The sequence below is a fragment of the Schistocerca americana genome, chromosome 7 (genome assembly GCF_021461395.2).
Source record: "Schistocerca americana isolate TAMUIC-IGC-003095 chromosome 7, iqSchAmer2.1, whole genome shotgun sequence".
Taxonomy (NCBI): domain Eukaryota; kingdom Metazoa; phylum Arthropoda; class Insecta; order Orthoptera; family Acrididae; genus Schistocerca; species Schistocerca americana.
The window spans coordinates 194,308,739-194,330,939 of record NC_060125.1 but is presented as its reverse complement, the minus strand read 5'-3'; the positions used below and the strand labels follow the sequence as shown (position 1 = coordinate 194,330,939).

General features: G+C 38.5%; 1 protein-coding gene across 1 annotated transcript in view; it reads right to left on the bottom strand.

The window, feature by feature from the left end:
* LOC124621803 (bumetanide-sensitive sodium-(potassium)-chloride cotransporter) overlaps nucleotides 1-22,201 on the bottom strand; it is a 597,202-nt gene that overhangs the window by 6,938 nt on the left and 568,063 nt on the right. The window contains exons 15-18 of the mRNA XM_047147239.1: nucleotides 15,222-15,331; nucleotides 12,466-12,580; nucleotides 10,531-10,691; nucleotides 3,861-3,969 (exon numbers count right to left, since the gene is read on the bottom strand). Coding sequence (XP_047003195.1) covers nucleotides 3,861-3,969; nucleotides 10,531-10,691; nucleotides 12,466-12,580; nucleotides 15,222-15,331 — 495 coding nt within the window. The remainder of the gene's footprint in view (nucleotides 1-3,860; nucleotides 3,970-10,530; nucleotides 10,692-12,465; nucleotides 12,581-15,221; nucleotides 15,332-22,201) is intronic.

Genomic DNA, 22,201 nt, shown 5'->3' with positions numbered 1-22,201 from the left:
TATTGATGGTAGTAACATGGTAGGATTGAAAAGGCAGGCTTGAAAGCCATCATTCTCTTGTTAAAAATGCTTCAACAGGGCTTACCCAACATCATAACACAATAAGCAATGTGAAAAAGAGGATTATGTATATGTTGAGAGACGTGTTTTGAATCCTGATTTTTGGAGCTACCGAAGACTATGATGTCACTAAGCTGCATAGAATGGCTTCTCAAGGTGGAAAAAAACCAAATACTTCCAAAAGATATAGATTGCATATGAAAGATTGTCCAATAGCTGCCTCCAGCAGGTATAGATTATCAATTTTAGAATGATATCTCCAGTATCCAACCTGAAACTCATATTTGGGTTGACAGGAGTCAGAAACCCAAACAAGGTAGCAGTATATCAATTGATCAATTTCCCTGAAATATTTCCTACATAGCTTTTGGGGGGAGGGGGGTGACCCTCTAATGAACACTTAGTTAAGTCCAGGTCCTCCCTTGCTTCAAGAGTGGTATTAGTACTGCATCCATGAGGTGAGGTAATCTCCTGTCTCCCTGATACGTTGCACCTGTCAAACTCCACAGACATTGTTGAAACAACAGTTCCTACTGGCTCTCTGTCATGACTGTGTTGACAGAAACCAGGATCCTGGCTGGCAATGGTGATCACTATAGGAAAATAGGCCTCGATTGTCTGCAATATATTTATCTTACTGATCTAGAGATTACCATTTCTCATTATGCCAGTAACTCAGCACATTCCACTTTGGGTATAATTCCCCCTTATAATCTCCAATATTAATGTTGACTTAGTAGAATTTAGTTCAGGAGTTCATAACACTGTCTCTTTTTGTTCTCCTTAATAATGCAGTGGCATTTGACTCTTGTCACTTGAATGACCGCAATATTCATTGCAATTGGTCAACATTAGTGTTGTTGCAAAACAGCACAACTGCATGTGATAGCAAAGTGGCACTTCTAACTTCACCAAAGACATACACTTTTGTTGCTGTGGGCGTGTCCATCCGTATGCATCCTGAGCTGCCAACCTTTCACTGCTGCAGATGTGTTGCTTCCATATCTCAGTGAATAAAAATGTTTCAAGCATTTATAATACTACCTATGTGCCTCATTGCATGCTATCATTGCAAGAAACCTTGTTTCGATATCTTGAATCATTTAGGAGATATGACATGATTTGCAACTGGAAATAAAGCATATAACTCAAGAACAAAATGAGATATTGTTCTGCTCTCAATGTTAAATAAAATTTCAGTATCTTATCTACATTTCATTCAGTGCAATGTATGAGGTAAAATCGAACATACACAATTTTTATGCAGTGAGTTTTTACATTTACACTTTAAAATTTCCTGCAAGTTTTTTTACTTAATTTGATGCAGCGACAGAAGTATGATGGATAACAAAAAGAAATAGAGTTCTTCATTGAGTGAAGATATCAGACTGTAAGATGTGCAAAAATTAAATTTTGTCACCTACCAGTTTTTGAAAAATCTGATGATAAGTATTTCATATCACTGGAATGCCATCACTCAGCACAGGCACCAGGATTTGGTGAGCAGTACAGCCATAATAAAAGCGGCCTCAGCACAGTATGCAGAGAGGATGTCTGTAGCATCAAAAGGGTTAATAGATGGGCTAAAGTCTTTGGAAATGATGCATCATTGTCTCAGTGGATCACATCTGTAATGTGACCAAGACACTGTCTCAATGTTCCAAAACAGTTGTACTTGGCTATACAGTACCTGTTCAGCCTCACTGGACACTCATAATAAAAGAGCTGTCTTGATATCAGGAACTTACACAGAAAGAACTGAGGAAAAGGTGCCTACAAGTTTACATCTAGAGCACAGTGCTACATCTAAGTTAAAATTCAACTATCAGAAATTGGGAAAGAAGAAACTGGAAGCATCTAAAATGTGGTTATCAAAGAATATTAAAATTTAAAAAATTTATATGATGAGATAAAGTACTAACTGAAAAAGTATTAAAACAATGGGTGAGGAAATAAGTCTATGAAAAAACCTTGTCAGAAGAGAGGACACATTGATGGAACACATGTTACAGCAACCAGGAGTAGTTAACCTGGCACTGGGAGGGGCAGTAGAGAAAAAAAACAGTACGGGAAACCAAAACTAGTATATGTAAAACTGAATGTAGGGAAGATGATGTGAGTAATAATTACACAGAAATGAAAAAATTGCACAAGATTGGATAAAATGGGGAACAGTATCAGACCAGTCAAAAGACTAATGAGTTACAAAAATAAAAAGAAAATGTGATGTATTTTGGCAGTGTCCTTTTGGGCACAGCTTGATATGTAAGGTGTCTCTAGATCAGAAAGTAGTCAAGCTCAAATCAGCAATCACTATCTACTGAGCAGTGTCAGTGAAGGCTGAGGGACATATGAAGATATTGATAAGACAAAATAACCCTGTAGCAGTGCTAAATTCTGTGCTTATAAGAGACAAGGTTTTGAAATTCGTGAGGCTCTCAACAGTATGATTTATCGGACGTTTATTACAACAATTTATACATATCCATGAAGTGCTACATTGAGTGTTAAATTTTGGATCAGGTAGACCACACCTGCCATATGTAGCCAGATACCATATTGATAAACCAAATTGATGATAGTCAAAACAGCACTTGTAATTGAGTTTGTAAAGATGAACGTTCAGGTTACTGCTATTTACATTTTCAGGTACAGCTGTCGGTTTGGACGGACTAATCATCCAAGCTCTTTTAGTTGGCTGAAAGTGAATACCCTCCAACAGGTCACTCAAACTATTGGGAGGTTAGGAGAGTTATTAGTTTCATAAATGTCCCACAAGCAGCTAAGGAAGGGCAGTCAATATGGACAGAGCCCCAGAGGTTGTCCTTTAATGACTGTTTCACCTCAACAACCATCCACACCATTGAGTTCTTTTTATTCCCCATCCTCACTATCCTGTCTTTAAGCTGAGTTTCCTGGCTGATTCTCTAAGGTGTTCACCATTTGGAAGAGGGTGAGTTGGTTAGTTAGTGATGGTGCATGTGTGGCTTTATCAAAAATACCACAAATATATTACAATGTTGTTTCTGTTTGGTACACAAACAGAATAAACTTACTGAAACAGAGTAAACTTACTGACTGCCCAACTCACTGGCAGTAGCATTATGTTTTCAAGACATATAAATAAACAAAACTCAGATTTATGTTTTTAGTCAGTCTGATAAGAGTCTGTCAAATGCTTTTCCCTGTTTATGAACCACATCTGTGTGATATGTCTTTTATTTTGTTTTACCCTTCCACTATAGCACTATGACAGCATTACCACCTAATATTTACAATGATATTATGAAAAGGATAAATTGCTACTCACCATATAGAGGAGATGTTGAAATACAGACAGGTGAAACTAAAATACTGATACACGCATGCACACACGCACACACACACACACACACACACACACACACACACACACACACACACACACAGTCACGGGACAACTGATGCACATGTGACCACTTTCTATGGACGTTGAGGTTGAGCCTGGCCACAGTGGCCAGAGACAGTAGTCCTGCGTGTGCCAGTTGTGTTTGTGTGAACATGTGTGTGTTTTCTACTTCAGAAGAAGGCCTTCTGGCTGAAAGCTAAAATGTATGGCAGTCTTTTCACTGTGCCTGTTTGTGACTCAGCATCTCTTCTAAATGGTGAGTAGCAATCCAACCTTTCCATAATATTGTTATTATTCCATCCTGGACTTACCAATTCAAATGTTTGTCATTTGTTGATGTAAAGCAATAAATGTATTTTTACAAATGAAGTAACATGACCTACTCATTATTTAAAAGGAGAAAGCTACTTACATTACAACTAGGTTAGCATCGAGAGAGTTTTCCATCGCAAGTTCCCGTAGACGAAGATGCCTGTTTGTTTTATCTGTCATCGCTATAAGCTCTGCCTCAGTAATGGAAACTGAAAATAAAAAGAAAAAATCATCACAAATTATCAAATAGGTCTGTAATAATTACAAAATCATTAGCTGTTATCCATGGTTATGCCACACACACGTAATTTTGTTATGAGTGATGGTGTGTAAGTACGCAAGTAATTTATGAATATCTGGGTATATTGTGGTGTAGGAATGTAAGTATATATGTATAAATGTATGTAGTGCTGGTGTGTAGGTACATAATGAATGTGTTTTCATTATTGCAATACGTAAAATCTTAATTAAAAATATTAAAAACTACATTTTTTTCTCTTTCTTATCAGTTATTTATTGCATGATCTTAATTCAACAGAGTTCTATAAACAACATTTCTGGTCTTGCCATATTTTTGAAAACTGTAAAGGTTTTGTCGGTTAGATACATGTGAGCATGCCATATAGAGTTGTCCACAAGGAAAACAAAGGTTTTCTAAATGCACACATGGCAACTCTGAGTGTTTGTTCTTGACCTTTATTTATGATCATACCAAAAGCAATTTGAGTGGGAACTGCAATCTTTCAAACTAACTAAAAGATGGAAAGAGTGTATAGAAACAGGAAAGATGGAACAACTTCCAGGTGGTGGAGAGGGGAAAAAAAGTAGTTGTTACAGAAAAAGGAAAAAACTTTTAAAATGTCAGTGAAAAATATTCACAACAGAAAGGATCTCTTCCCCCTGACCCCCACCACTCGCCACATGCACACACACGCAAACTAAATTAAATACAAAATTGAAAATTATAAAATATCTGTTATCTACTACAAAATGGATGCCTGTTTCAAGAAGTCAAGTTGTGCACTAAAATAACAAGATTTTCTATATTTATTAAATAACATTAAACTGACAAAGAAAACAGCAAGCAATTTGTAATGAATGGAAATAAAATGAACCACCAAGACTGCTGCAATTGGTGATTTCTTTATTGTCACAAATGGTTTCCCAGCATTAAAACAGCATCCTCAGGTGAAAACTGTGTCACATTAGCGCACCAAGATGCCCCCAACATAGTCAAAAACCAAACCCCTGAAGAGGGGAAGTCATCAAAATAAATAAAACAGGACAATGGGGCTTTTGTGGTGTTTGCATGCGTACAGCACAGAAGGAGGTCAAGTATGTACTTCCATTCATTATGAAGTTTAATTGCTGTGCCTGCCCACATTACATAGTTCTATGTGGAAATAATTTGACGTTTGGTCCAGTGCAAATTTTATAATATTTGTATGCATAATAACGTCAGCTGCCCTCACATGTCTGTCTGTTCAGATACGAATAGCGTGTGATGTGCCGCCTCCCAACTGCCCCAATGCACAATGACACGGCACACATAGTGTTGTTGCTGAACGGCACATACAGAGGGGCACGGGCAGGAGCACGAACCTATGAATCGTGCTACTGAAGTAGCTACGCATTATTCAACAGATTTAATAACTTTTTAACATGGTTTATGTTCACATATATCAAAAAAGAGGTTTCATTCATTACTTCAGCCTCTTAGGGGTCTTTTTTTTTTTTTTTAAGTAGCTTGAGTTTTTCCAATGGGCCTCCACACCAAATTTCGTCAAAATCAGTTGAGTGGTATAGTAATGAAAATGTAACAACAGAGTAACTTTCATACTTGTAATATTAGTACGGATAAGTGAAATATTTATTGAGAGAAAAGGAAAATTCACTTGAGAATATTATTAAATTATGAGCCAGAAGGCTGGGCATTACTTACCTTCAAGAGGCAAAATATTTAGTATTCCTAACCTCTTCTTCTTTTCACCCAAATAAACTGACTGAAATAAATCTCCGACCAATTTTAAATTTCTGGTTTGCTCATGTTTATATATCAGCATAACCAATGCTAGCACTGACTAGGATACATTAATATCGAATACCCAGTAAATAAACAGCTAGTTTGGAGTCAAATAAGAAACAAGGTTTATTTCTTTTTCTTATGATTTATGTGAACCATCATTTCTCCATATTTTCATGTATCTCATCATACTTCCCAACCAGCATTATCAACAAAAAGTCAACTCTTTGCTGTTATTCATACTAGTTTTCTGTGACAGATATTTCCTTACAATGTAATTATGCTAGAAAGTGAGCATATGTAGGAGGAAGACAAGGAGGAGGAAGAGGAGGAGGGAGAAGGGAGTAGGTGTGCCCGGGGGAAAAGGATTATGTGTGTGTATGGGGAGGGGGGGGAGGAATGGTTGTACAGTCTTCACTGGGTGGAAGAGAGAGTGGAGGGAAGGGGGAGAGAGATGTAATATGTAGAGTGGTAGAATCTTGTGTCTTTATTTAATATTGTACCACATGTTCTATTAATTTAAAAAGTATGTGATTTGCTTGGTTGATCTGATCATTTATGAGATGTTCAATTTTTGTTATTGTTTCATAAATTTTTAGATTAAAGTGTTTCATGTTGCTTATGCTTATGACTTCCATGTCTGTGTTTTTGATAGTAATATTGTGGTGGCATTGGAGTGAATGGTATGCAAAAGTTGAGTGATTTATTTTTCACCTTGATGAACTCCACTTTTATGGAAGCCTTACATCGACACAACTAGTAACATCTGAGTCAAACCATATAAGATTTCCAAATTATTACCTCTGCTCCAAGGTTTCATCCCTGTGATCATTCCCATTCTAAAACCTGCCCCATGCAACCACTCACTGACACCTACTCTGGCTCCACCACTGGTAAAACCTTCACCAACAAAGACAGTGCAAATTGCAAAATCATGCATGGTGTTCACCAACTAACATGTGTCCACTGAACAGTTTTTTATATAGTCTAACACTGCCACTATTTTTGAGTGTGCTGTGGGAGCACAGCAGTGTGGCATTGCAGAGGCCTTGGGCAGTCAGTGAGTGCAGTATGTCCGCAAGCCAGTTATTGTGATGAGGTTATTTAAGCATTGTGTGACAGACCCGGCCCAGCACTGTGAACCTGCCAGTGAAGTGCTGAAACAAGGGTCCTACAGAATGGGCAGAGGAGATTTGAGGAAACAAGGAATAGGTTAAGGAGGGACAAAAAAGAAACAGAAGGAAGGGAAAGAGCAGAAGATTTGTGTCTCCTTTAACTATTCCCACGGAACGTTCAACTGATGTTACTATAGTTAAAGTCTATCAACTGTGTGAAGAGTAGGATGAAACTTAACAAATGGTGGGACAATATTTTAAGTGAAAAATTAAGGTAACTAATGAAGAGGGTAATGATGTTGCACAGAGCTGGCCCTATGTGCAGAGTACTAATGTTGTTGACATTAAGGCGAGTAACACAGGAAGTGTCAGCTCCAATATCAGTAGAATTATGGAATCTGAAGTAGTTATACTGCCAGACAAAGTGAGTTGGGGGAGGGGTGGGAGGTGGATGGGTGAGAGACAGGGAGGGGGTGTACCAAAGTTACTAAGTAAGTGCATAGCAACATGGATGACTTTAAGTACAGCAGTACCTGCCCCACTAGTTGAGAATGGGTGTTGTTTAAAGGCTATAGAGTCTGAGCTTGATGCACAGGGAAGTGCATGTGCCACTGATTATCAGGTTGTGCAGAGCGGAACTGAAGTTGATAATGTTACTTTAGATACTATAAGAGATGCACAAGAAACTGTTGATGTTGTGATGCAGATGATGTGGAAGAATCAGTGTAGATACATGTGTTTTCTCAGAAGCAGGAAGAGTAAATATGCTTGCAAAGTTTTCTAACCAGGCGAGCAAGATGGACTCTGTTGACGAGACCTGCAGTTTGGAATGTTGTAGTAGCACAAACATGAAGTGAGAGCTTTGTAGAGCAAGCTGCTGAAGGGTGCTGTGAGCTGTTTACAGTGCAGTGCAGTGATGGGCACAACACGCGCATACTACGTATGACGCAAACTTTCTGCCGGAACATCATTCCACAATTAACCTTTTGTGACACACGGTGGAACTTCAAGAGACAACATTTCAACTAGAGGAAACTGTGGCCTGTGGATTACTGTCACAACTTTCACCCAATGTAACAAAATAACAAAGTATTAATTTGTATGGTATAATGTCACAAGGCAACAGGAAGTTGCTGTGGGTGAGCAGGAGCAGAAGAAAGCCAAGCATTTCAGGAGGAATTCGGTCTGTGATTAGCACTACAGTGAGAGAGATAAGTGGAAGTACCCATCGATGTAATGAAAGTGGCAGTACCATATGTGATTCATGTGCAAGGATTGGTTTGGGAAATATCTTTTTAGAAAAACATACAGGGAACTGTTGTCGCAAGGACGAAGTGCCAAATGATTTTCCAAACCAATAGGTTAAAAAACTAACAGGTAGACTAAGGAGACGTCAAACAAAAGAGTTTTATGGAGTCAAACCCTGTACTGCTGAAAGTAAATGCAATGGATAATTTAAAGAGAGAGCAAGACTTTTTCAGCATCATTCTTTGTTGTATAACATTTTAGTAGTAAGTTGCAGTGAGAAATGTACCTCCTGCTGGTTAGTATGTTATAAGGCTACTGAACAGGCCATGAGGAGCTTGAAAAGTGTGGTAAGCTGTATGTGTAGAGTTGTCAACATGACATGGCTAGCAGGATATTAGTAGCTGTATACTGTGTTGTCCATTCTCACGATAACTAATGGCCTAGTAATTAGTGTGACAAGTGTACTCTTGTAATGGTAAGTTAGGCTCTAATGAACTAAACATTGTGAGGTAAATTTGCAGCTATTGAACCTTATGGTTCATGCAACGTAGCAATTTTTGTAAAAATTGTACACTGTTGTCCATGTAGCCCATTCCAGTGTAGAGAACTGGTGTTGGTCTTCCAAAGAAGGGTGGTGTTCTAGTGCCACCACTATTTTTTTTCTTTTTTTTTGTGGAAACATAGTAGGCAGCCATTGAGAGAAGGATGTCAGCATGCCAGTTACTGCAATGGAGCTATTTACATGTAGAGGGACAGACCAGGCCCTGCACCACAAACCTGTCAGTGTAGCTGCAAGACAGGGGTCTTACAGAATGGGGCAAGCAGTTTCTCCACTGGCAGGCCACAGAAATGTTGCATCGGCACAACAAATGAGCCAATGTCTTGAACTGCATAATGGGTCAGCAAGCAGCCACCATTTGAGCCCAGCCAGCTGCCACCATGGCACCACCTACCAGCACCAAGCCTTTCTTCTGAGACTTGGTGCCATTCCAGTAGTAGGCCACTCCGAGCGCTTTCCAGCAGCAGCCCAACTCCTGCCCACGAGACATCAGATCGTGACCAGGGTGGCACAGCTGCTCTCCCTTCTTCACTGGTGTGGGTGCCCTGGCAGCTAGAACTGCTGCTCACAAGGACAGGACTTCACACCAGGAGGCTGACATCCTCTGCAAGTGTTTCAGTTGCCTCCTGTACCACAGACACCACTCGCATGCAGCACAGCATGCCTAACAGGGACGTGTGCTGCTAGGTAGCTGTTGGCATCAGCATTTTGCGATGCTGAGTCATGACCTGATGGCTGGTCACCAGCCATCACTGCACTGCACGTGCCTATTGCACCACTCGCTACAAGGGGCATGGCTACCACTCCGTAGCATCTGAGTAGAGTGGCATGGGCTGTAATAAAGTGATTAATAGTTGATATTGTTTTACTAAGCTGCTACCTGCCTGCATCCTCACCATGAACCTCTGCTGCTGTACAGTTCTACACAAAACTGCTGCCCAACCCTGCACAAAAGTGGGCTGACACCCTCGGGTCAGTTTCAATAGGAATGTCCATTTCTAAACTAGCTGAAAGCATGAATAGATGTACAACAACTGTTAGCCTTGGGTACATCCAATATCCAGCTAGTGAATATGTTCTACAGTACGACTCAAAGGATGTGATTGCATCCTACACCAAACAGGCTATTTAGATCTTCTCACCAAATACTAGTTTCCCTGAACTCTGGAGATGGGAACTTCCCATTCTACAAATCCCTCCTGGATTTAATTTCCATTCCTACACTCTCCTTCTTTTCTTCATAATCATCCTCTTTTTTATATATATATATTTTATGGATATTCTGTATACTGTGTTTCACTATTATCTTTATTGATTTTACTTTTTCTTCTTTGAACTTCTCCCTTCCCTCTTTCTCATTGTCTCCCCCTCCCAACTTCCTTTTATACCTAGTTCTGTACAGCACTATTTATGTCTCTTTTTCTCCTAATTCATCATTACTTACCACTCTGTCTCCATCATCTCAGGACTAAAGTTGGCACATTGCTCACCAATGTACAATGTTTGACCTCCTATTCACTCTAACGCCCCCTTTCACCTTGGTCTCCCCTCATCTTCAAAGCAGATGGGCCCCTCCGATCCTGGGGACTGAATGACTGGTCCTTCCTTCTTAATATTTCCCAGCCTATAATTCTCTCCTCTCTAAGGATGAATCTATTAGTTCCAAAAGCTAGGATAGAGTCATGTACTTTTACACGTGTCTGTTGGCTCAAGTGAATTGTCCTTTGGATAGAAAAGGTTTGTCTTCTTTCATTAATTTTCCTTTATTTCCTTGGTTAGAAGAAAATAAATACAAAAATGACAAAAATATATAATAAATACTTACTGCCATCTCCACTGTCACACTCTTGATTATCAGGCAATCTGAAACTACTGATAAGGTCTTCGAAGAAGGCAATGGTAGAGTCCTTTGGCCTCTTGGTTATATCTGGGATTACTTTTAAATCAGAGTAATCAATTCTAAATTTTGCCAACAAACTTGCCATGCTGCAAATAAAACAATAGTTAATGAACTAATTTAAATTGTCATAACTCACTTTTAAAATGGGAAAAATATTATTGTGGATACAGTCCTGGTGCAGCTAGCTTAAGTATTGATTTTCTGTATTTATGTCAAACAGGCTCAGCAGAAACATGGTGGGAGTTCCCAATGGGCAAATAATGTCTGGGATCATTTAATTTGTTTTGATTTGGAACACGATAATAACTTTGTCAGTAGGTAATGTAGGAAGCTCTGATGACAGAGATAATTAATATTCACACCAATCAATTATCCCATGGCAACAATGAGCCTGGACTATATAATACTCATGATTAAGCAGGAAGAGAGTAAGAGAAGGGAATCCAGCACACAGCAAGTTTTACTAAGTGACTGTTCATTTGGGAAGAGGGGATCTAGTAATAATGAAGTACATTCAGTTCCTTCCTCTCACACCCCAGAATACATCATTTCTTTTGCTATGTCCATTAAGTTATTTTGTTGAATGCAACTACTAAATTAAAGAAACAGCTGCAGACTGCGATTAGCTCACTATTTGGCAAATATAATGTGTACAAAAGACATTTTCTCATATTTTCACACCAAGAAAATTCATCACATTAAAATTTTAAAAAATTACAGTTAACATAAAATATTTACATCACTGTGAAAGTACTTTAAATCAATACAAGCACACTCTACTAGGACTAACACTAGTAACAAATTTGCTGCTAATAATCTGAGTGATTAACTGCACTGCTAGACAGCTAAATAACACATGCTTGTACCAAGCTGTATTAGACAAAATGCACAGAATTACGAAAAATTGATGGCTGTTCGAGCAAGCGGCCCCTTCTGGCTGAGAAAAGGAAAAAGACTTGGAAAACTTACAGACACAGGAGAAGTCAGCCAGGCCAGCATAAGAGAGTGAAATGGACTATTTTTTTACTGAACAACATTTTAAAACTTGAAATCTTGGAGGTAATGGAAAGTGTAGTAAGCAAGTCTAAGGTTAGAGAAAATATGTCATGAACAGGATCAAAATAAATGAAATGAAAATGAAAGGCTAGCAAAACAAAAAAAAAGGTAAAATAGCACATATGCACCTATGTCTCAAAAATCGCATTGCAGACAATGGTCTGCAACAGGATACTGTATGTTGCCATTATACACTCTTCTTATGTGTTCCTCCATTCTTATTAAGAGTTTAGTAATTTTCATAACATTAAAAAAGGAAGAACAGTGATTATACATATAGTTACTTATTTCATTCAATTCTGTCCAGAAAGAGTAAAAACTGAGAGCAAATCTGGATAATATAGAACAGAGACAAGCAGAATAATCCTGGAATCTGGAATCTGAGGGAAATAAAGAAAGGTGTAAAAAGAGTGGTGAACATGCTAGAGGGCACATGTAAAAATTAGAAACATATTTTGAAGTCAGCTAAATGCTTTCAGCTACTTTGGTAGTGCAATAAAGAGGAGCTATAGTTATAATGCTTATTAAAAGTAATGGGTAAGAGTCTTTAAAAATAAAAGTAATTTTGCAATAACTTTGTTTGCCACCTAAAGACGTAAAAAGAAACACGATATTTAAAGAAATTAGTATGAAAGGGTAACGCTCAACATAATATGGAAAAGAAACTAATCAGATACCTAGTAAAGCACCAAAACTTCTAAAAACCATTTTTTAGGAAAAAAGCCTAGGTGCTGGATAAGAAATATGCTCTAAGAAACACATATTTATGCAGTGCAGCTCCTTGTAAAATTAACAAATACATACCTCCTCTGCTCAAATTCAAGTTCGCTCTTTTTATTTGCTAAAGCAAATACTCTCAGCTTGCATGCTGACCAGTTTCTTCGAGTTGAAATGATATATGGCAGTAGAAGAGTGAGACCTGCAAACATTAGAAGTAGTAGACACTCTCCAACATGGACGTAACTAACTGTTTCCATTAAAATCATCTACTAATTAGTACAAGTCCCATTCCAAAATGAAAACATCAACCAAAGAAGCAACTGGCTCCACTGCAAATGAAACTGCCATCAACCAAAGAAGCTACTGTCTTCATTACACATTAAGCCAGCAGTTATTAAGAGAAAACTCTTAGTAACTTCTCTAGGTTCTTTTTTATCCAATTGAGGTGGAACAGTGGTATGAGAAAACCACACACAAAGACAGATGGAGAGAGAGATGGCAACTAGCAACTACTAAATTACCAGTTAAGTTACAGATATGAAATTATGTGCAAGAAATGATACTGGGCACATGTAGAAGAAGAGACATAAATTTTTGTGCAGTATCGAACATTTTGCACAGAGCACCAGAATACAAATTACTCTGATGATAAAACTGCACTGTTGATTTACTGCAGCTTGTTACCATCTCAGACCATTCAGTTGAATCAAATGTTGTGTTGTGTCAATTCTGATGTAAATTCCTGGCAGTGTGTGAGTTACTCAGTTACCTGCTGTTACAATTCATAGATTATATGTATGAGTCATCGGAATGAACTAGATCACATCAGTTTTAGGGAAACCTAAAATTAATGTAGAATGCTTATGCATTTTGTACTCAAAATTTCGTTCACAGTGCTTTTGAAATTGTTGAAAGAAACAACTTTAATTTCATTTTAAAACTAATTTTGCTAGGTGGTGGTGGTGGTTAGTGTTTAACGTCCCGTCGACAACGAGGTCATTAGAGACGGAGCGCAAGCTCGGGTTAGGGAAGGATTGGGAAGGAAATCGGTCATGCCCTTTCAAAGGAACCATCCCGGCATTTGCCTGAAACGATTTAGGGAAATCACGGAAAACCTAAATCAGGATGGCCGGAGACTGGATTGAACCGTCATCCTCCCGAATGCGAGTCCAGTGTGCTAACCACTGCACCACCTCGCTCAGTCAATTTTACTAGGCTTCAGAAGAAGTATGAGAAAAGACAAATGCTCACCATGTACAGGAGATGCTGAACCACTGACAGCCATTTCTTAAATATTTTATCAACAATTTCCTATTGTTATATAATTTTTTTGAGTCTAAATGACAAGACAATGAAACTGATAACTGGAGGTCAGCTATCAAACTTGAGCATAAACACAGCACGTATTCACAGCTTCTCTATTTCACACAATGAATTATCAGTTATTGTAGGTAAATGTGGGGGTAAAAATTGTACAGGGGAGGGGAGGGGCAACAAGACTTGACTCCACTAATCAGATACAAATGAATGTAGGTTGCAGTGCAGGACAGACTAGCACGGAGACTTGCATCAAACCAGTCTTTGGACTGAAGACCACAGTAACAAAATGAAAGGAAACCTTTATTTTTGTGTAATGTATCACAATACGAAAAAAAAAAAAAAATCGTTGATACCCTAACACAATATAATTAGCAGGACAGGCACAACTTTGGAAAAAAAGTGTCACTTCTCTGATTATGATAATCAGCTGCTTTTTATTTGTTGCTGATGTCATAACATTTACATGTAATTGTCACAAAAATATCATTCACTTGCTGTAAGAACAGATGCAAACTGACAATGGGCACTGTTACCAACAGTGTAATTAAAACAGATTTTCAGTTTATAAATATACACCATAATATATATTTAAGATCTTTTTCAATATACTTCATAATTGGCAGAAGTTTCCAATTTCTTGCTTGTGCCTTTTGATAGCTTTTAAGGACCTTTATTTAAGACTATGTGCACCAGTTTTGTGTGCTAGGCAAGATGGCAAAAACCACATGGAAATTGTTCTAATGAGTTATCATTGTAAATTTAATTTGCTATTGATAACCTCTAGCACCATAAAAGGCAGATGTTTGAGGTAGTCTCTGGAAGATGCTTAATTACTTGCTTTACACAATATTATTACAATCCAGTTTTGCAGAGTAACCGTTTGTTTGAGTGTGTCTGCAATGCTTCAGAAGGTAGTTCCATAGAACAAAGTCGAATGCAGCCAAAATTTTTATGCACGTCAGAATATTGAGAAACATTCACAATCGCAAAATATGTCAACTTGAGATTGTTTCAGATCATAACATCTAAAAGTTTTATAAAACGTGTTTCACTTAGTTCAAGTCTATTAATATCTAATACTTATGTCTATTAATATCTAATACTTACACAAGTGCCTAATCATTATTTGTTTGAAAGTGCATAACTATATTTTTAAAAGTTGGTTAGGTTAGGTTGTTGAAATATTTGTTGGGAACCAGGTACTTACGTGGAGGCCTTGGTTAATATGTTTATGTCACTAGCAAAAATTACAGTTTCTGCACTTCCCTGTAATATCTGTGTTAGGACATTTAAGAAGATGAAGAGCAAGAATAAATAAATGCCAAACACTGTGTGGCTCCTCATTTCTATGTTATCACATTCTGAGTTTAGTATTATGTTTGGTACAGTTGTAACTAATTATCTTCATTATAACTCATTTTCTTATGCAAAATTATGCTGTTCTTCTTTTTAGTAGTGACTTCTTCTCAAAATCCGGGTATTACTTTTACAACTGAATCATATTGGATAATTCTACTCACCTCCATCATCATACAGCCACCACACATCAATTGTGCCCTTCTTCTGGTTCCTCTGAAACTGTGTGAGACTGTTCAACACATCTTTTGGTAGTGAATTTCCATCAGCACCTCTGAAACAAGACATACAAGTTTTCATAATGAATAATTTTTTTGGAGAAGGATGAGTAGAGGAGATAGATATATCAACATAATACCAACAATTTGCTGTAGAGATGCCATTCCATACACAGCATTAAAAATTCACTTATTTCATCATAACACTACTATCACTAAACAGCTACTGCACTGTTGAATGATAAGGTACACATTCTGCAGTTGAATACTGACAAGGGAATGGTCCAAGCTAACATACTGAAACCTGCCCTGAAATACAATGAAGAAACACAATGTCAAAATTTTAGCTGCTAAGACACACTGCAAATACTTTTTAAAAATGTTGAACATTGCCAAATTCATAGCTCAGCAGGTGGCTGGAGAAATATAAGTTCTACCGGAGCTGCAGCAGACAGTGGATGTGCAACATGGAAGGCACATAATCTTTATTGTCAAAACAGTGGTAGACAGATAACACAACACAATGCAATCTTAATTTGTAAAGTGAATTTCAGATTTCATTGATTGTTTCTCTGACACAATTGTTCACAGTTGCTATTTGCTCAAATTCTTGAGTCATTTAATATTCATAATAATTAGCAGTTGCCTCTATGGCACTGCTAAGAGTTAACAGTGGAGATAAACTGATTTAATTTTCTCTGTTTTCTTATCACATATGCTTGCTAATAGCATCTGTCTTCATGCAAGTTTCAGAGTTTCGCAGTACTGTTGAATCCAATTAATGTTTTCAATCTTGCAAAAATGAAATATGGAGAACTTGGAATGCAATTTATTAGTTGATTTCTTGCACATTCATTCAAATTATCCCAACATTTCATTAGAAATTGTGGAATCATTAGGGAAAAACAGGAAATAACTCTGATGATTTCATGAATTACTGTTTGAATGATGATTGTTCTACTACTTGAATCCCAGAACAAAAAAACAGCACCTTCCTAGCCCGAAGAAAACATGTACAGTAATAGCTTTCAGTGACAAGGTCAAGGCTGTGAATTTTTTGTTTAAATGAAGGAGAGAAAAACTATTAAAATTCAGCAATGTGCAAAGCCACTTTCATTTCATAAAATCTGAACACAAATTGTAAAAATGTGAGAAAGATTTACATGAAGTACAAAATATGTGCCAAAACGAAACTTAACAAAAGTGTGAAAGAAAAACTATTCAAAAGATTTAGAACTGTTTCAGAGACAGCTTACAGTTACTGAGGGAGATCTGCAGGAATGAGCATTCTGAACTGCAAATGAGATGAGTATTACCAGTTCCAGGTGTCTTTAAACTGGTTGAAAGAATTCAGAAAATTATATGGAAAAGGAAGTTGCAAAATTAAAAAATTTTATTCCAAGTACATGTGTACAGATGTCATTACACGGCAATACTATAGAGAAATTCATAGCTGATAATTAGACGAAGCTTCTTGTTATCTCCTAAATGTTATGTGTAAAGCCAGTGTCAAGTTTCATGCAAGATCTGCATGAAGACTGCACTTTTTCATTCAAAGCGAGTATAGGGCAATGTTGTTTGTGCAGTTGATGAATGCTATGATACATTTTTATACAACAGCACCAGTGATAACTATCAGTGGATTACTGCTTCCACAGCATATGTCTTCAGGAACCTCAAGTCAAATTAGGACTTGAAATTTTAAAAAAGACTGTTTACTAGGAAAATCTTGTAATCAATGTAGAAAACTGGAAAAAATGAGAGATAATAATTTTCAATGTTACTTATGAAAGTCTTTTTATAAGTTGCAGAAAATAATCAATTGCTTTTTCTGGACTCTTGCCCTGGACATACTAGCACCTCGGTCTTTAGTAGGATGCTGAAAATACTTAAAACAATTTGGATTCCACACAGAACTAGAGTGTGATTCAGACCCTTGATGAAGAAATTTTTCAACCAAACACAGTGATTTTGAAAAGTGCTTTGTCATTTCATGTTTATCAGCAGAACAGTATTGTTATAGTTCAGTCCTTTTTGCATTGTCAGTTTCCATCATCACGTTTTATGAATTTGATCAAATAAGTATACAGCACAATACGCAGAACAATGGCCACAAACATTTCTTACTCCATTCCAATTCTGTCTAAATAAAACTAGTACTTGCTATGAAGTGCTCAATGCATTAATTGCCCGGTGTAAGGTAAATGTCTGTTATCATAAACGTCTAATAAATACTTTAGCATTTTTGTGACTACAACAGAGAGTAAACAAGAACTGTTTCATTGTTAGTAAAATATACATTATTCAAAAAACCATCTCAACTACTGTGCTACAGGAATTGTTGAAAAATATTATATGTCAACAAATTAAAGTTCCAAATGATGGAAGTCATCCGTAATGTAAGTCATACACTGCCTTATTTTCTTTCTTCTGCTACTCACTTACTGTAAAACTACATCTACAGCAGTTCAATTGCTGATATGGATGGCAAGCCACTCAACAAATTAATGCTTTGAGACATTTTTGGTGTGGTTTAAGTGCGTAAATTCACATGTGCATACCTTGTATTTCAAGCTACATTCTCTTGTCATGGGCGTGTCTGCTTATTCACCACTTTGTGTGCTAGGCAGCAAAGCCTGTACAAACCGCTGTTACAAGCAGTAATTTGTGTGGCAAAAATTAGTAAATTTCACATTTTTTAAAAACAGTGTGTCTTAGAAGCTAAAATTCCAACAATACATTTCTTCTGATGTATTCTTCCTGTGTGAAAACTTTCAGTGTAGGTTCTGACATGTAGGATTGGTCCGTTCCCTTGTGAGTGGTATCAGCATGTATCGTCTGTTACTCTGGTATTTGGAACTGACACAGGTACACTGCAGAACCTATTCATAAGCTGCAGTGATAAACCTGTCATCAATAAAATTTATCTGCTACATAATATGGATGTTACATGTCATTAAAAAAAAAAAAAAAAAAGGGATAACCTGAACACCACGCAAAAAAAGAAACATTGAAATCACTTGATGCCAGAAAATCCAGTGCTTGATTTGTGTCCCTGCTGTCGGAACTGGGGTCATTCCCTTTTCTGCCTCCCTTCCGAGTCCGTGCACCTACGCCTCCCTGGTGTTTGCCCCGGCCGTCCGTCCGTCTGGACTTGGCACAGAGACCCAAGGACTCGGTTCCGCCTGTGGCCCTCCGTCGCCGTTTTCTTGCGCTCCTCGCCTCATTTTCGGGCTGTGAGACTGTCTACACTGATGGTTCCCTGGTTGATGGTCGCACTGCCTACGCTTTTGCTCACGCTGCCCATGTTGAACAGCGCTCCTTGCCGGATGGCTGCAGTATTTTTACTGCAGAGCTGGTGGCCATATTGCGCGCTCTTGAGCATATGCGTTCCTGCTCAGGTACGTCCATCGTCATCTGCAGTGACTCCCTGAGCAGCCTCCAGGCCATCGACCATTGCTATACCTCTTCTCCTCTGGTTTCCTCTATTCAGGAGTCTGTTTCCGCCATTACCCGTTCTGGTCGTTCGGTGGTCTTTGTTTGGACGCCAGGTCACGTTGGCATCCCGGGGAATGAACGTGTTGACAGGCTAGCCAAAGGGGCGATCGACGCCCCAGCTTTGGAGATCGGCCTCCCGGCTCGTGATCAGCGGTTGGTGTTGCGCCATAAGGTGTTTGGGATGTGGACTGCTGAGTGACGTGGCATGACATCTCCGAATAAGCTGCGGGCTGTTAAGGAGACGACCAATGTGTGGCGGTCCTCCCTGCGGGCTTCTCGCAGGGACTCTGTCGTCCTGTGTCGGCTCCGCATCGGCCATATCTACCTGACGCACAACCATCTTTTGCGTCAGGAGGCTCCCCCCCGTGTCGGTGTGGGTCCCGGCTGACGGTCGCCCACATTCTGTTGGAGTGTCCCCGACTGCGCACCCTCCGGCAGTCTTTTAATCTCCCAGGCACTTTGCCTTTGGTTTTATGCGACGATGCCTCCATGGCTGATGACGTTTTAAATTTTATCCATGGTAGTCCTTTTTATGGTTCTATTTAGGGAGATCCTGCACCTCCCCTTTCTGTGTCTTTTGTCCTCGTGTCTCTCAAAATTTGTTGCTGTTTTGGTGTGTAGTCGGATGGTTGACTCTTTCCCTTTTTTTTTGTTCTCGTGGTCAGTCAACCAGTCTCTGGCCATCTTCTTTTCTTCTGTTTCTTTCTGCCTGGTGTTCATCTGTACTCTTCTTGTCTGTAGTGTTCGTTGCCGCATTTGTGTTCTTTTAGTGCCTAGGGGGGAGTCTCCTTCCCTCTTTGGTTTTTACCTGCTCCGCAAATTTTCGGCTCGCCTGTTTTTGGAATGGGGGACTGATGACCTTTGCTGTTTAGTCCCCCTTAAACATCCCAACAACCACCACCACCACCACCGCTTGATTTGTGATGGTATGCACTGATACTCGATAATGTTACATCTGATGAAAAAAAATTACAACTGCAGATTTTTAGATATGGTACAATGTAGCTTTTTTATCTATACAAATGTTGGATTCACAGTTCTAAAATAAGCAGAGAAGCATTAATATAACATTTTAAGAAGTCTTAATTTCAAAAACAACCCTTCCCCCTGGAAGGTAACAGTACTGGAACCTCTTTTTTCACAAACGAAGAGTGAGAAAATCCGTACTAGACTTTCATTAATTGCATGACATCATATATCAAGAAGTATAATAATACAGTCTTAACTCTGTGAGGAAACTGGAACAAGACATGTGGTACACTGGGTACTTTGGTGTTGTTGAGGAATCAGACAATAACTGTGGAAAAGATAAACAGTCATTTGCTCAGTAGATTCGTTTTGTTTGTTGGGTTTTTTTTTTCTTTTTTTTTTTTCCTCTTTTTTTCCTGAGATGGCATATAATATCATCATTCTCAACATTGATTAAGTGTCTGGAAAACATTTATTTTTACTGTTTTGTTATCACTGATTCACTTCTTGTTGTTGTGGTCTTCAGTCCAAAGACTAATTTGATGCAGCTCTTCCTGCTAGTCTATTCTTTGCAAGTTTCTTCATCTATGCATAACTACTGTAACATGCATCCATTTGTACCCACTTACTGGCTTCAAACCTCAGTCTCCCTCTACAGCTTTACCCCCTCACTTCCCTTCATTACCAAACTAATGATTCTCAGGATGTGATCCACCAACCAATCCCTTCTTTTGGTCAAGGTCTGCTACAAATTTGGTCTTCCACCCCCCTCCCCCCTTCCTCCTCATTAGTTATTTGATCTACCCATCTCATCTTCAGCATTCTTCTGTAGCACCACATTTCAAAAGTTTCTATTCTCTACTGGTCTGAAGTCTTTATTGTCTATGTTTCATTTGAGTCTAAGGTGAATTTTAGCTTCAGAAAAGACTTCCTAAAACTTAAATTAGATTCAGTGTTAACAACTTTCTCTTTTTGCAAAATGCTTTCCTGGATTTTATATCAAATCCACTTTGGCCATCAATAGCTATTTTGCTGCCCAAACAGCAAATCTTGCCTATTACTTTTAGTATCTCATTTATTAATCTAGAGTCAAGCTGCTGAAAGAACATCTGTGACTGCTGGCAGCTATGTTGCCAATGTTATTACATGGCTGTTTGTTGTTATGCCACATTGGTCACCCATTGCTTGACTATGTGTGACCTTAAGTTATAGGGGTCACAATGCAGAACTCTCACCATGGCAACTTTTATGAATTCCACAGCTCGGATTGGCACCATAGTGTCCCCTCCACAGAAAGCATTCCACATCCGTGAAGCATTTGGCTGTTCTTCCAGCAGCCGAACTATAATTCCCCCAGCTTCATCTGATTTGATTAGACGACATTCCATTATCCACATTTTACTTCCTTTCATATGCTTCAACTCATATCTACAGTCCAGTTTCAGTACAAGTTGGGGATAACGTTTCACTGTTTTATTCCGGCCACCCTCTGAATTTCAGAGAGTATAGTTCAATCAACATTGTCAAAGATTCTCTAAATATATAAATGTGGCTAACACTGGTGGACCTCTCTTCAACCTATCTTCAAAGACAAGTCATAGGTCAGCAGTTCTACAGAACCTGAAGTGATGTTGCCCTAGGTCAACCTCTACCAGTTTTTTCCATTCTTTTGTAAATAATTCATGTCAGTGTTTTGCAACCATGTCTTATTAAACCAATAGTTCAATAATATTCACACTTGGCTTCCTTTGACATTGTAATTATTCCATTCTTCTTCAAGTCTGAGGGTATTTGGCCTGTCTCATGTTATGTGCTCCACATGGAAAATTTTTGTCATGGATGGCTCTCCCAGGGATCTCAAAAATTCTGAGGGAATGTCATCTACTGTATCTCAAAGTATCATATCATGCATCTCACCCTTGAAACTTCCTGGCAGATTAAAACTGTGTGCCCGACCAAGACTCGAACTCGGGACCTTTGCCTTTCGCGGGCAAGTGCTCTACCATCTGAGCTACCGAAGCACGACTCACACCCGGTACTCACAGCTTTACTTCTGCTAGTATCTCATTCTCCCATCTCACCCTTATTTACTTTACTCTTGTCTTTCTATAATATTGCCTTAAACTCATTTCCCTTGTGCAACCCTTCTATATCTTCCTTCTACCATTCAGCCTTCCCTTTTTTTATTAGTACTGGCTTGGCATTTGAGCTCTTAACATTCACAGAGCTGTTTCTCTTTCCTCCGGCTGTCTCTGATTTTCCTATAGCTGTCATTTATGTTTCCTCTGGACGTGCATGTTTATACAGCCTTGCATTTGCCCTCCAGCTATACCTGCTTGACAGTTTTGAACTTTCTGTCAATCACATTGTTTAGATGTCTATATTCTCTTATACCTTCCTCATTTGCTGCATTTTTACATTTTCTCCTTTTGTCAGTTAAATTCAATATCTCATTTGTT